The sequence below is a fragment of the Limulus polyphemus genome, unplaced genomic scaffold (assembly GCF_000517525.1).
Source record: "Limulus polyphemus unplaced genomic scaffold, Limulus_polyphemus-2.1.2 Scaffold1085, whole genome shotgun sequence".
Classification (NCBI taxonomy): domain Eukaryota; kingdom Metazoa; phylum Arthropoda; class Merostomata; order Xiphosura; family Limulidae; genus Limulus; species Limulus polyphemus.
This window is the reverse complement of record NW_013666695.1, coordinates 131960-144007: the sequence shown is the minus strand read 5'-3', so window position 1 is coordinate 144007 and position 12048 is coordinate 131960. Positions and strand designations below refer to the sequence as shown.

Below are 12048 nucleotides of genomic sequence, written 5' to 3'. Positions count from 1 at the left end.
TGTACATTTTGCTGTTTTGTTAAACTTATATTAAAATTTTTCATCATTACCCATTCAAGCCGTTTCCAACCATTATTAGTCTCAAAGTGGGTTCCTCATCATTGAAGATGAATAACTTGTTTAGTTAAAGCAAATGTGTTATAATACATCTGACTTTTTATACTGTTTGTTTTAAGATTTTTTTAACTGTTTCAACACATGTGCTTTTCTTTGCAAAATGGAGCTTTATTTATCTGTCCAATTTACTTACAATTAACAAAAAGAATGTTTTATCATTTCTAATTTCGTATATTGTGAATTTGTTACTGCCCAGAGTGAGTACCATTGCTGCTATTGGAGATTTCCTCTTAGAGCTGGGTTGCTAAAAAATATAACCTAAATATCATAAAGAATTACATGAGGGAAATTTCAAAGCTATCTAAAACTAGGGGTGCATCAATTATGATTTCCTTAGCCAATATTGATAGCCATCATATTTAACCATGATACTGATATTTAGTATTAGTATAGGTAAGGTAAATTAACCTACTGAAACAAATAAAAATTTAACATGTAGGTGATTTTTTTTTTCTGTTTGCACTTATATGAAAATTTACATATGGCTTCTAAACAACGCTAATATGGAGAAGGTAATTCCAGCATAATGTCACGACCTCAGACTTTGTGTGCAGCATCAGTTACAACTGTAGTGGTGCACATTTTGTAGACAGAGATATTTAAATGGAAGTCTAGTATTATTTAATTCTGTTTCACTTTGAATTACGAGATGAGAAATATATGAAAAATAAGATTTGGTGTACTTGTGAAAATCATCTTACTATTGTAGTGTTTCTTTAACTAAACCAAATGCTTATCACTTTAATTAGTTAATAAAACACATCACTGTATTCTTTTAAAAAGCTTGATGTTTTGAAGATCAGTATTCAGAACACTTGACAACATTAAACAGATGACCTTCACAGAATGGTACATAGCCATGATGACAGTTGTGTAACGATGGCCTCTTTGTTCATCATAAAAAATGTATGAAACTCGAGCAGTGAACTTCACAAAATTCTATGCAACAACAAGTGGAAATATCAGTGTACATTACTGGGAACAACAACAAACAAGGCCAGTAGCTTATGTTGGTGCCAGACAGATAGTGCACCAATATATTGATACACCCCTCTGTGAAACCTCTGTAATAGAGTTTAATGGGTGGGTCAGAAGAAGAGTTGTCTGATATCCATATGATTCTTCTAACAGATTCTGATTGGAGTTATATTTGGCTGTTACAATGTTGCCATGGATATTATAGATCAATTAGCCTTACTTCTGTTGTGGAAAGAATTCTAGAGTCAGATAAAAAATTCTTTGCAAAATCATCATTTTAGTGTGTGTTTCGTAAATATATTGAATAAAAATCAAACTCATTAATTATTTGTCTTTTCAACTGACTGGTTAGGCCTCATTTGGAATACTGTGTAGTCTTTTTCTCCACATCTAAGAAAGAATAATCATTTGTTAGAGGGAGTTCATAAGAGGGTTACTAGGATGATTCCAAGGATGATAGGGTTATTGTTTGGAGATAGGTTGAGATTTTTTAACTTTTTCTTTTCTTAAGTGAAGTATGTAAGAAGTAACCTTATTGAAGTTTATAAGATTGTCTGGGGGATCAGTAGGATTAAGGCTTCTGATTTTTTTTGTGCTGAGTTCTAAACACAATATTATGAGAGGGCACAAGTTTAAGATTTGGAATAGAAAAGCTAGGCTGCAGTTAAGAGTATTTTTGTTTCTTACTGGATGATTGGGTTATGGAATGAGTTGCCATCAGCAGTAGTAGAAGCCAACACTTTTTATAAGAGTTTCAATGGAAAGTAGATAATTTTCTGAAGGAAAAAAAACTGGGTGGGTTTAAGTTTTTACTTTTTCTTAAAGGTAGATGTGCGTGGATAGCCTCAAAGTACTAAATGGTCTCTTGTTCTGTTCATGTTGTGTTAGAATAAGTTCTTGAAAAAATAACCAAAAATTTTGTAAAGAATGAATATACTTATGTTTCCATACAGTTGATATACAATTTTGCAGGCTAGGGCTTTTCTTATGGTAAAATTTATAAATGTGCAGGACAATTAGCATTATTGTATTTGAGTTTAGAACAAAGTAGATGGTAAGAGACTTTGTGTCAGCAGTATAAGACAACAATTTGAGAGTTACATAGCTAAATAAATGAAAAATAGATTAAAGGTATAATAAGAGCAGCAATTTAATATGTAAATATGTATTATGAAATTATAGAACCTAAGTTTTTTTGTTTTAGGCATTGTGTAAAACGTACACAAATGAACACATTTGTATTTAAATATGTTTAAAGAGGTTATTTATATTAAAAATTATGTTTTTGTCCATTGTATGATGGATATGATCACAAGATGGTGAAAAGATAAAATGCTCATTATTGTAATTTCAGGTGATAGTCCTCACATCAAACAATATTTTTGAGGAGTTTTATTTGGACACTATTAAGACTACAATTTTGAACTGTTCAAGGGTATGATGAATTGAAATGGTAGTGTATTGGTTTATCTGGGTTATTATTGATTAAATATCTTATTTGTTCATGAGCACAAAGTAATCTAGCTATTTCTCTTACGTATAGTTGTTCATGGCTTATGTGATATACTACGCATTTTGATGTGCAAGTAAAATGATCCTTGTTTAGTAGGTGCTCTTGGAATCCTGTATAAAGAAACTTTAAAAAAATTCCAAAGTCTCAGGTGTGTTTCTAAGCCTTCTAAACTCCCCGTTAAATGCCTTTGGTCAATGCTGTAGGATATCTGTCTAGAAACTTTCCCACAAAACCATAAATTTCTGCCTTCTCTATTTACTGTACTGTAATGTGAAAAGTCTTAATTCATGCTCCATCCAATCATATTTAAACTTTTTTTGTAGCTGTTTCCAAACTGTTCAATTGTGAACAGGCTAATTATTTGATGTAACATCATAAAAAGGAGGATAGCAACCAAGGCCAATACAAAAAATGGAAAATGATAAACATTATGAAGAAAAAGGAGTGGGTAATATGTTCTCAAGGGGTGATAGTTTGTTAGCAAAAATAAATATATTCTTTGGGATGGGCAGAAAATTATAAACATATTAGCAAGTCCTTTGTTCAGAAGTGAAAATCTTTGGAGCTTTGTAGAATGAAAATAAAATTTTGTTTCAGTGTTCTTCATGAATTATGTTAAATAAATGTTAGAACTTAACAAAATATTAATTCTAAAACATTTCTGAGTTAAAATTAACTTAAAAGTTTGTGGCTTATGAAATCATAAAATGGCAAGAAAAATGCGTTTGGTGAAAGTGATAGCAAAAATATTTTAAAGCCATGGAAAACCCTGTCTACAAAGAAAGTAACTTACAATTAAGTTATATTTTTTTAAGTCCTAAATTGTTGTTGACGTAAATGTATCAAACATGCAACATGGTATAGAATATGTAACAAGCTGAAGTAATAGTGTTCTTGGGTCTCTCCCAGAAAATCTCCACAACACTATTCAATTAAAATTACTGCATTTTTGTTTATGAAAATAACCTTTACTTCCTTACAGTGATTAAAAATATGAAAAATACTAAATATAAAAGTGACTAATGAGATTATTAGCAGTTGCAGATTATAACACAAATTACTTATGCTTAGTTTTCAAGATAAAGTTTATGATTTTGTATGAATACAACTATATCGATCACATGGTGAACAAACGTACACAGCTATATTTAGGTGATCAAGTAGGTGGATATTTTGGGGATATGTTTCATTAAATAAATGTACAATAAACTTAACAGTGTATACCAGTTCACTTGTTAGAGTTAAATGGGAATAAGATTTTCATGGGTATAAAATTAATTATTAATATATACACAACAATATTCTAGTGAAGTAAGCCAACAATTTATTAATTTTGAATGAACAAAATGTAATGTCAATTCTCCACACATCTCTGTCCTTACTTCATGGTTATTTATTATTGTGCATTAGGACAAAAAGTTATGTGCTTATGGTAATATTGACAGAAAATTAGGGTAGGTAAGTAGGATTTTTTTTTAAATTTGTATTTAATAAACATTACTACACTGTACTGTAGCATACACTATAAAAATAAAGAATTTTTTTTAATGGTCTTTATCAAATCAAGATGAGAGTTTTTTAAATTTCATATCTGTTCTTTTAGCAACTATGCGTTATTGTTATTTGATTCTTATAGTATATTTATTTCCCATAAGGCCTATGGATATAGGCTGAAATTGTTATTTTAATACACAGTTGTCCAAATACATTTCCAATTAAGATACACCAGGGAAATAGTAATTGTAGTTCATTTTTATGCACCAAGACAAATACTCTTTTTATTAATGTTTAATAGTTCTTTATAGAATTAAGTTTCACTAATATACACCATACATTATATATGTCAGTTATGCATTTTTAATACAAACTACCAAAATTCAAATTAACAAAATGATAATTGTCAAATTAACTAAACTGAATGAATAATATTAAAATTGTAAAGTGTTAATTTTTCTATTTCATTATAATATGTACGTATTATTGAAATTCTAAACTGTAAAGTTGTAGTGAAAGAAAACTACTTTTTTAACTGTATATACAATTATATACTTTTAATATGTTAATATTATGCACAAGATAAACCTTAGTTTTCAAGACAAACTGTTCTTAGGCAATAAATTTTAGTATTACTATCAGCAGAATAAAATAAACCCTAATTTCTCAAATTCTCAATAAACAATATGGTATTTCTGGGTATTGCATCATCTGACCAACATCCTGGACATTTTAAAAGTTTGTGCTGTATAAATGTCAAACTTGAACTCTTCCACAGAACCTATTGATAATTATGTGCTCTTGCAAAGAATAGTATTTTGCTATTTGCAAGAATTTGGAAATGAACAAGAGAATTCTCCCTGGTTATAACATGGATACAAGAGGCCTATTAACATCAGAACATTAAAGCTATTTTTCTGAATGAGGAAGCTCATTAATTAGAAAGTAAGAAGTACATTGCTTAACATAATGAGCTTCTACATTTAATAGTAGTATATAAACAATTGAATAGTGTAGTTAGAGGTTGACACTTTGAGAAACTGTTACTCAAAATAGGATACTGTCAATAAACTGAAACAAGGATGCTGTAAAAATTCTGTCTTGAGAAAATGAAATTGTGAAATTTATACAAAAATACTGGGAAGCAACATACATTAAATTATCTAGTATAGCTGGTTAACATGATAATGATGGAATAAGAACACAATTATCTTCAAGATAAACTTATTATGGAAATTAAATAGGTTTAGTAGAGTTATATGGAATTGTCAAATAAGAAACCAGTTTTTGAATCAAGAGCTTAACAGTGAAAATGGAAATACTTAGAAACAATTATTTGAATCAAGTAACTAAACTTTATAATAATATTTCAAATAATAAAGATCACTACTGATTAGTAACAATATATGTATTAAACCAGCAATGATGTAATGGATAACTGTTATTGATGAACCTTATAATTTATTTTGAGTATATACATTAATTTAAAATAAAAACATTGAAAACTTAAAATACAATCTTGTGAGTATTTAAAATATTTTATAATTATTAATGTAGTTATTTATTATAATCAACTTGGTTTCCTAAAGCAAACACATCTCACACCTGATTAAATCTTGTGGATCATAAAATGTATTATAAAAGTTTTTTTTGTAATTTATCAATTCTAAGCTTTCATTACAAGGTTATCTTTTTGCATTACATAATTTCAACTTAATTGTGATTAATGTTGTGTTCTGTGAATAGGTTTATGTAAATAATGGGTGAAAACATTACTAATTGCTTAAACATATCTTATATAAGTCAATTCCATTGATCTGAACTTTGTGGGTGAAAGTAATATAGACATAGCTTTCAGTATTCTAGCTAATAAGAAAAGAAAATGTGATTGCAATAAAATTACGTTCTCTGGAAATATTTGAAAGAAAACCATTAAACTTTTAGTGCTGGTTCTGTTATTGCAACCAGTTTTTGTTTCCTAGGCCTTATGAAGGCAACATTGCAAGCACAACCTATTTATACACAAATGATCACAGAGTATGTTTTTATGATGATGTTTTATAAAATAGAATAGTTATGTATATCTTAAAAAAATCAATAAGGATTTGGCACCCAGGACCTACCCATAATCCTGCACCTGGTAAATATATACTTTATCTAAGTAGCCAGAGAGTTGGCAGTGGATGCTGCCAATTGGTTGCTCTTCTTCTAGTCATCATTTCAAAAACAGTGATAGTAGCAGATAATCTTAGTAACTTTGAAATTACAAACACAGGATGAGCAAGTTTATTGGCTTTGGAGATTGAACTCGAGGCAACCCATTTCGTAGTGTTGTGATTAACAACAAAAAAATATAATGGCAAGATTTCAATTACTTGGATACTTGGAATAATCAAAAACAGTAAGTAATTGATAACCCTAACTTTGATTAATTTATTAGTTTTATGATGATTGTTGGAATAATTGGAACAAGTAATTTTGATTAATTGATTATTTTTGTGACAGTTGATTTAATTGTAATTTCAAATTAATTGATTGTTGGAATGATTGCAATAAGAAATATTCAGAAACAAATTTTGGTTCGTTGATTATTTTCATAATGTTAGTTGATTAATTGATTAGTTTAAGATACATTAATCTATGCAATTGCTTCTTGTAGGTAATTGATTAAATCATCCAGCTTTACTTATTTTGCCAGTGCCTCTTGCAACTACTGGGACAAATTTAGGATAGTGGAAGGTGTAGTGTTAACAAATTTAAAATATACACAATGTAGAAAAAGTGTATTTTTAGTTTAGTTAACACTACAGAAAACAGTTATACAAATTATAAAATGCAATGAAACACAATGTAAAAACAGTAATTTTTCACCTTATTTATTAGCATTAAAGAATACAGTTATGCAATTATAAAGAAGCATAGCACAATGTAAAAAAAACATTACATTGGTGGTGGTTGCCAGCCAGTGGCAAGTAGCCTCAGATGCTTTACAATAACTTAAGAAACAAATATAATGCTCATGTGGCTGAAAGGTGAACATGTTTGATGGCACAGGAATCAAACAAAAGACCCACAGATTATGAGGTGACTTCTATAGTCACTGGAAGGATTATGAGGAAACACTAATTTTTATTACTTGAATATTTTTTGAGTCATGATGCTAATCAGTTAAGCCGAACAAACTTCAGTTAATGGAAAATAGTGAAAAATCATAATGGCAGTATGTCAATTACTTGGATAGTTGGATTAATGAAAAACACTAATTTTGATAAGTTGGTTATTTTCATGAGTCATGACACTAATTGATTAATCTCAATAAACTTGAATTAATCAAAAATAAGAATGAGAAATCAAATTGCAATATTTTGATCAGTTAAATTAACCAGAAATTAATTAATTATTTTTGTTAGTTGTGACACTAATCAGTTAAGATGAACAAATTTGTATTCATTAAAAATAATAATGAAAAGTTATAATGGCAATATTTCAATTACTAGATAGTTATATAATTGAAAACAGTAATAATGAGAAATATTAATCAGTTTAATTCTAATTTTGATTACTGAATAGTTGGAATAATCAGAAATACTAGTTGATTATATACTTTTATGACATCAATCTGTTTAAACGTAATTTTGATTAATCAGTTATTTCGCATGAGAGTAATTGATGTAATCTGTGCACATAGGTATTGACGTTAGTCACCTAGAATTAGTGACAACATGAATCGTGTCTAAATGGTGTAGTAGAATTTTTTTACTTTTATTGCTCTAGTAATTTCCATTTTACAGAAGTAAGATTATGTAGTCAATAATTACTTGTACAATGTCTAACCCCCCCTAAAAAAATCATTCTAATGTTGACTAGTCTTCAAGCTTCCAGCACCTAACAACTTTTTATAGGTTCATTAAAAATTAAGGTGAATGATCCATAAACCTGCTTACTTGTTTTTTCCTAAATCTAAATGGCTCTGTCTTAATCCCAACTCCATTCAAGGATATCATATATTCTTTCTTAGGAAGATTCACTTGTCGAATCAACCCTACATCTACCCTAGTACAAACTAATGAGGAAAAAGCATTTAGATTCTCAGCCATATTGTAATCATGAAACAAAACTCTTCTGTTTTAATTTTTTAATGATAGTATTTTGATTGCTTGGATTATTTGGAAACAGTAATAATAAGAAAAACTAATTTTGATTTATTTATTATTTTACTTGACACTAATTGATGTTCTTAGATATCATTTAATTGAGTTGATTACCCACTCTAGCAACCTTGGTGTTTTGTGGATGATAAATTATGTTCTTGAAATGTAAAAAATATTTGTTTTTGTTGTTTCTTGTAGCAACATGTTTGGTTTATTTCAGAATGTATTGGGGATATCCACAGTTGGAATAAAAGCCTTCATGTCTGTAGTAAATAAATTGAATTTATCATTTTCACTACAGATTCTCTGCAGTCTTCCAAATCATGTTTTTGGTATGTTATGCTTTGTGTGAGCTGGATGTCTGGATATGAAATATAAGTAACTGTGTGTCTTGGTGGGTTTAATGTAGAGTAGTATTCATTTTGCCAGAGGAGTATATTAAGAAATAGAAATAACCTGTCAGATAGTGTGTGGGTGTATCTAGGGTAGTGGAGAAATAATTTATAAAAGGTATGAAATGTTTTAGATCTGATTAAGTACTGTAAATATTATAACCAATTCATCAATGTATCTCATAAAGAAGAGGTAATTGCCTTTTATACTGGTTGAACATACCTTTTTCAATGTTACTAACAAAAAATTAGCAAAATTTGGATCCATTTTTCTACCCTTGGCAATGCAGCAAATCTGTTTGTAAAATTTGTCATAAAAAGATGTAACATTTTAGGATTAGTTCATTGAGTCAGATTATTGAATCAGTGGAGGGCTCAAATATGGGACATTTGTTGAAAAAAAAAGTTTTAAAATAAACATTGATTTTGAGGTATAAAAGTGTATAATAATTTGGTGTCCGTGGTAAACTGTAGAATATTTGCTGAGATAGGGTCAAAGGTTAATGTATGAAAAATATGTAGGGCATGTGGGGAGAAATTTAACATGGGATGCCTTTATAGAGACTAAATAAGAGAAGATAATTTTGGTTAGGGAATTACAAGTAGATGTGATGGGTCTGCTTGGATTGATAGGTTTATGGATTTTTGTTAAAAAGTAAAATACAAGAGTTTTAGCATCATTGGCTAGTACCATTAAGTTCTTAGCTGATGTAAGGAGTACCCCAACATCAATCATGCCATGGATGGTATTGTGAATAGTGTCTTCACATCTTGATGGTGGATCATCCTGGAGATGCTTATTTGATTGTGTGTCAGCTTTCCATTCAACAAATATTTTAATGATAATATCTTAAGATTTTCTTTTTTCTTATTCAAACCCTATTTTTACAAGACTATTTGTATATATCATCATCTTTGAAATTAACTGTTCTGTCAAGAATAGTCACATTTTGTGTATTTTATTAAAGTAACCTACTTAGAAAATTAACAATTGTGAAAATTGAGGCTGAATTCATTGTCAGGTTTCATGAACAGGAATGTAATTTTTTCTATTAAATGGTGGCATATTTTTATCATCTTCAGGAACTCCTTTACTTCCTCCTGCTCTGGACTTCCTGAACCAAGGTGCTCATGGTGACTCTGAATCGAGTCGTAGCCCAAGTCCTGAACTGGGGAGAGCAGACATAAGTGGAATAAAAGATGAACAGCTCTCTAAATTTGTTGGAATACATGAAAAAAACACACATAAAGTCTCACTTGTGGATAGACTAACTCCAGTCAAACAACCAGTTGGAAGAACATGGGGGTCTAAAAGAGAAAGAGGTAGCATTACAGGATCAGAAAATGGAGACATGTATCATGAAAGTAGCATAGAAGGCAGTGGAAAAGAAAGAAGTGTAGGTTTGAAAAGTTGTGTTGTGGATGTATTGCATGTTAGTAAAATTCTGTCAGTTGACCTTGGCTTAACTTCATGGTTATTTATTCATGCTTTATTCAGGTTTTTGTTAAATTGTAACTTTCTTCTCGTGTAATGTGGAAAATTGTGTAATTTTCAAGATATTTTTTTTAGACTATTAACCACACTTCAATTGTAGACATACTATTTTCTTAAAAGCAAAAGCAAAAAGTTCCTTCATACCTATAAAGGAATTCATATTACTGAAATCTCTTGAACTGCACTTTTTTATAATATATGTACAACTTTAATGTTTTTGGTAGTAAATATCATTCTTGACAAATTTACAGTTTATTAAAAAAAAAAGTTTGATTAAATATTTACTTTATTATCATTTATTGAGTGTCATCATAGTAGCTAAACTTTTTTTTGTATGAAAAATCTAAAGCTCTGAGGTTTTTTGTTAGAAAATTTTAGCAACTCTTTTATTTTCCTAGTTTTTACACAAATTCCTGCATTTTACATGTTTATGTGGTTCTCTATTTTATTTTCCACTGAATGTTTATTAATGAAATTCTGTATCAAATAGAAATTTATTATAGATTAATATTATTGAAGACGTAAGACAGAATTTTGTTTGGAGAAAGATCTTAAACTGCTTTTTTTTTATACAAGTCAGTGAGAAAACTCAAAATGTTAACTTATTAATGTTTTCAAAATATTGTCCTTAAAATTATTCTGAAACTACTGTAGGTTATAAGATCTTGAAAGAGAGAGGAAATTCTTCAAATTACCAACTTTAGCTTGTATTGGAGCTTTAACAATCCTTGATAGGTGTATGGTAGTTCCAAAACATACATACCTCCACTGACACTAATAGCTATTTCTCGATCTTGATCTTTGCCATCTAACATTGTGTTTGCTTGTTCCAGTCTTTATATAACCCACTCGACTGCCCTCGGCAATATATAATTTGCAAAACTTTATGCGGGCCCTCACATTCCCTCTGTGCAGGTACTGTATATAAGCACTGTATGTAGACAATTCAGACAAACTTTTGTGATGTACATTTTCTTTGCTTTTGCCTTCTAATAATTGGGGATTTTTTGTTTTGTTATACAGAGATATATTTCATTGAATTTGTTTTTTGTTTTTTTCCTACAAAATAAAAAAAAAAAAATTGGATATGAATTCCCGTATAACGGTTTCAAGAAGTTATTGTTCTTTTCTCTTAGGTCTCTATTGATTTCTTTTGGATCCCACTCAGTAGCGAGTGTTGCCCAGTCAGGTATGCTTGTATTTAAATTCTGCACTAGCAACCTTTATATTGGTTCCTGGTTGCAATGGCTCTGTCGAGATGAGGTGTTCCATAAGACCATCTGGATACAAATCTGGATGGTGATATCATGTTACAATATTTGTAATGGACTGCTACTCATGGACTATCATGAGTAAAGCTAAAGGTGATTTTGCCAGTCCCTGCTGATCTTAGAGCTGAAACAATCAAGATCAGTTTGCTTTTAAAAATTAGGGAACGTGATTTACATGTTGCACTGTCTCCAGAGACCTGTTCTTCAAGACTCCCCAATGCTTATGTTCCTTCCTTACTTCTACCAGTGGAGCTCGGGAGTCCTTACCACACCCAGTTCCCAGTCACTGGGGTGGTGGACAGAGGATTTTTCTTTGGAATATTGAGTTTTCTCAACTCTCGGAGAAAAGGGCAAAGTCTGGGACCCTCCAACCTGGGGCCCTGGAAATTTTTTCACAGATGCCGGTAGGAGCAGGATCAACCTATACGAAAGCCTACTTGTAAAATCAGTCCAGATTTGACGCTTAGCTATCCGGTGAGGGGGTGTGTGTGCTTGGACCCTCTTATGAACACTGTCAGGTCTTATGTTGTTCATGCAGGGGGTCCACTATCTCCTCGTAAATCTGAACGTGACACGGTACCATCTTTGGTCCTTGGTGGGACAGTGTTCCACATCCTCTCCATAATTCCATGGGTAA

At 30.3% G+C, this 12048-nt stretch overlaps 1 protein-coding gene across 1 annotated transcript in view; it reads left to right on the top strand.

The window, feature by feature from the left end:
* Nucleotides 1-12048, top strand: part of LOC106462056 (protein Jumonji-like) — a 115339-nt gene that overhangs the window by 34495 nt on the left and 68796 nt on the right. The window contains exon 6 of the mRNA XM_022389179.1: nt 9729-10042. Within this exon, the coding sequence (XP_022244887.1) occupies nt 9729-10042 (314 nt within the window). The remainder of the gene's footprint in view (nt 1-9728; nt 10043-12048) is intronic.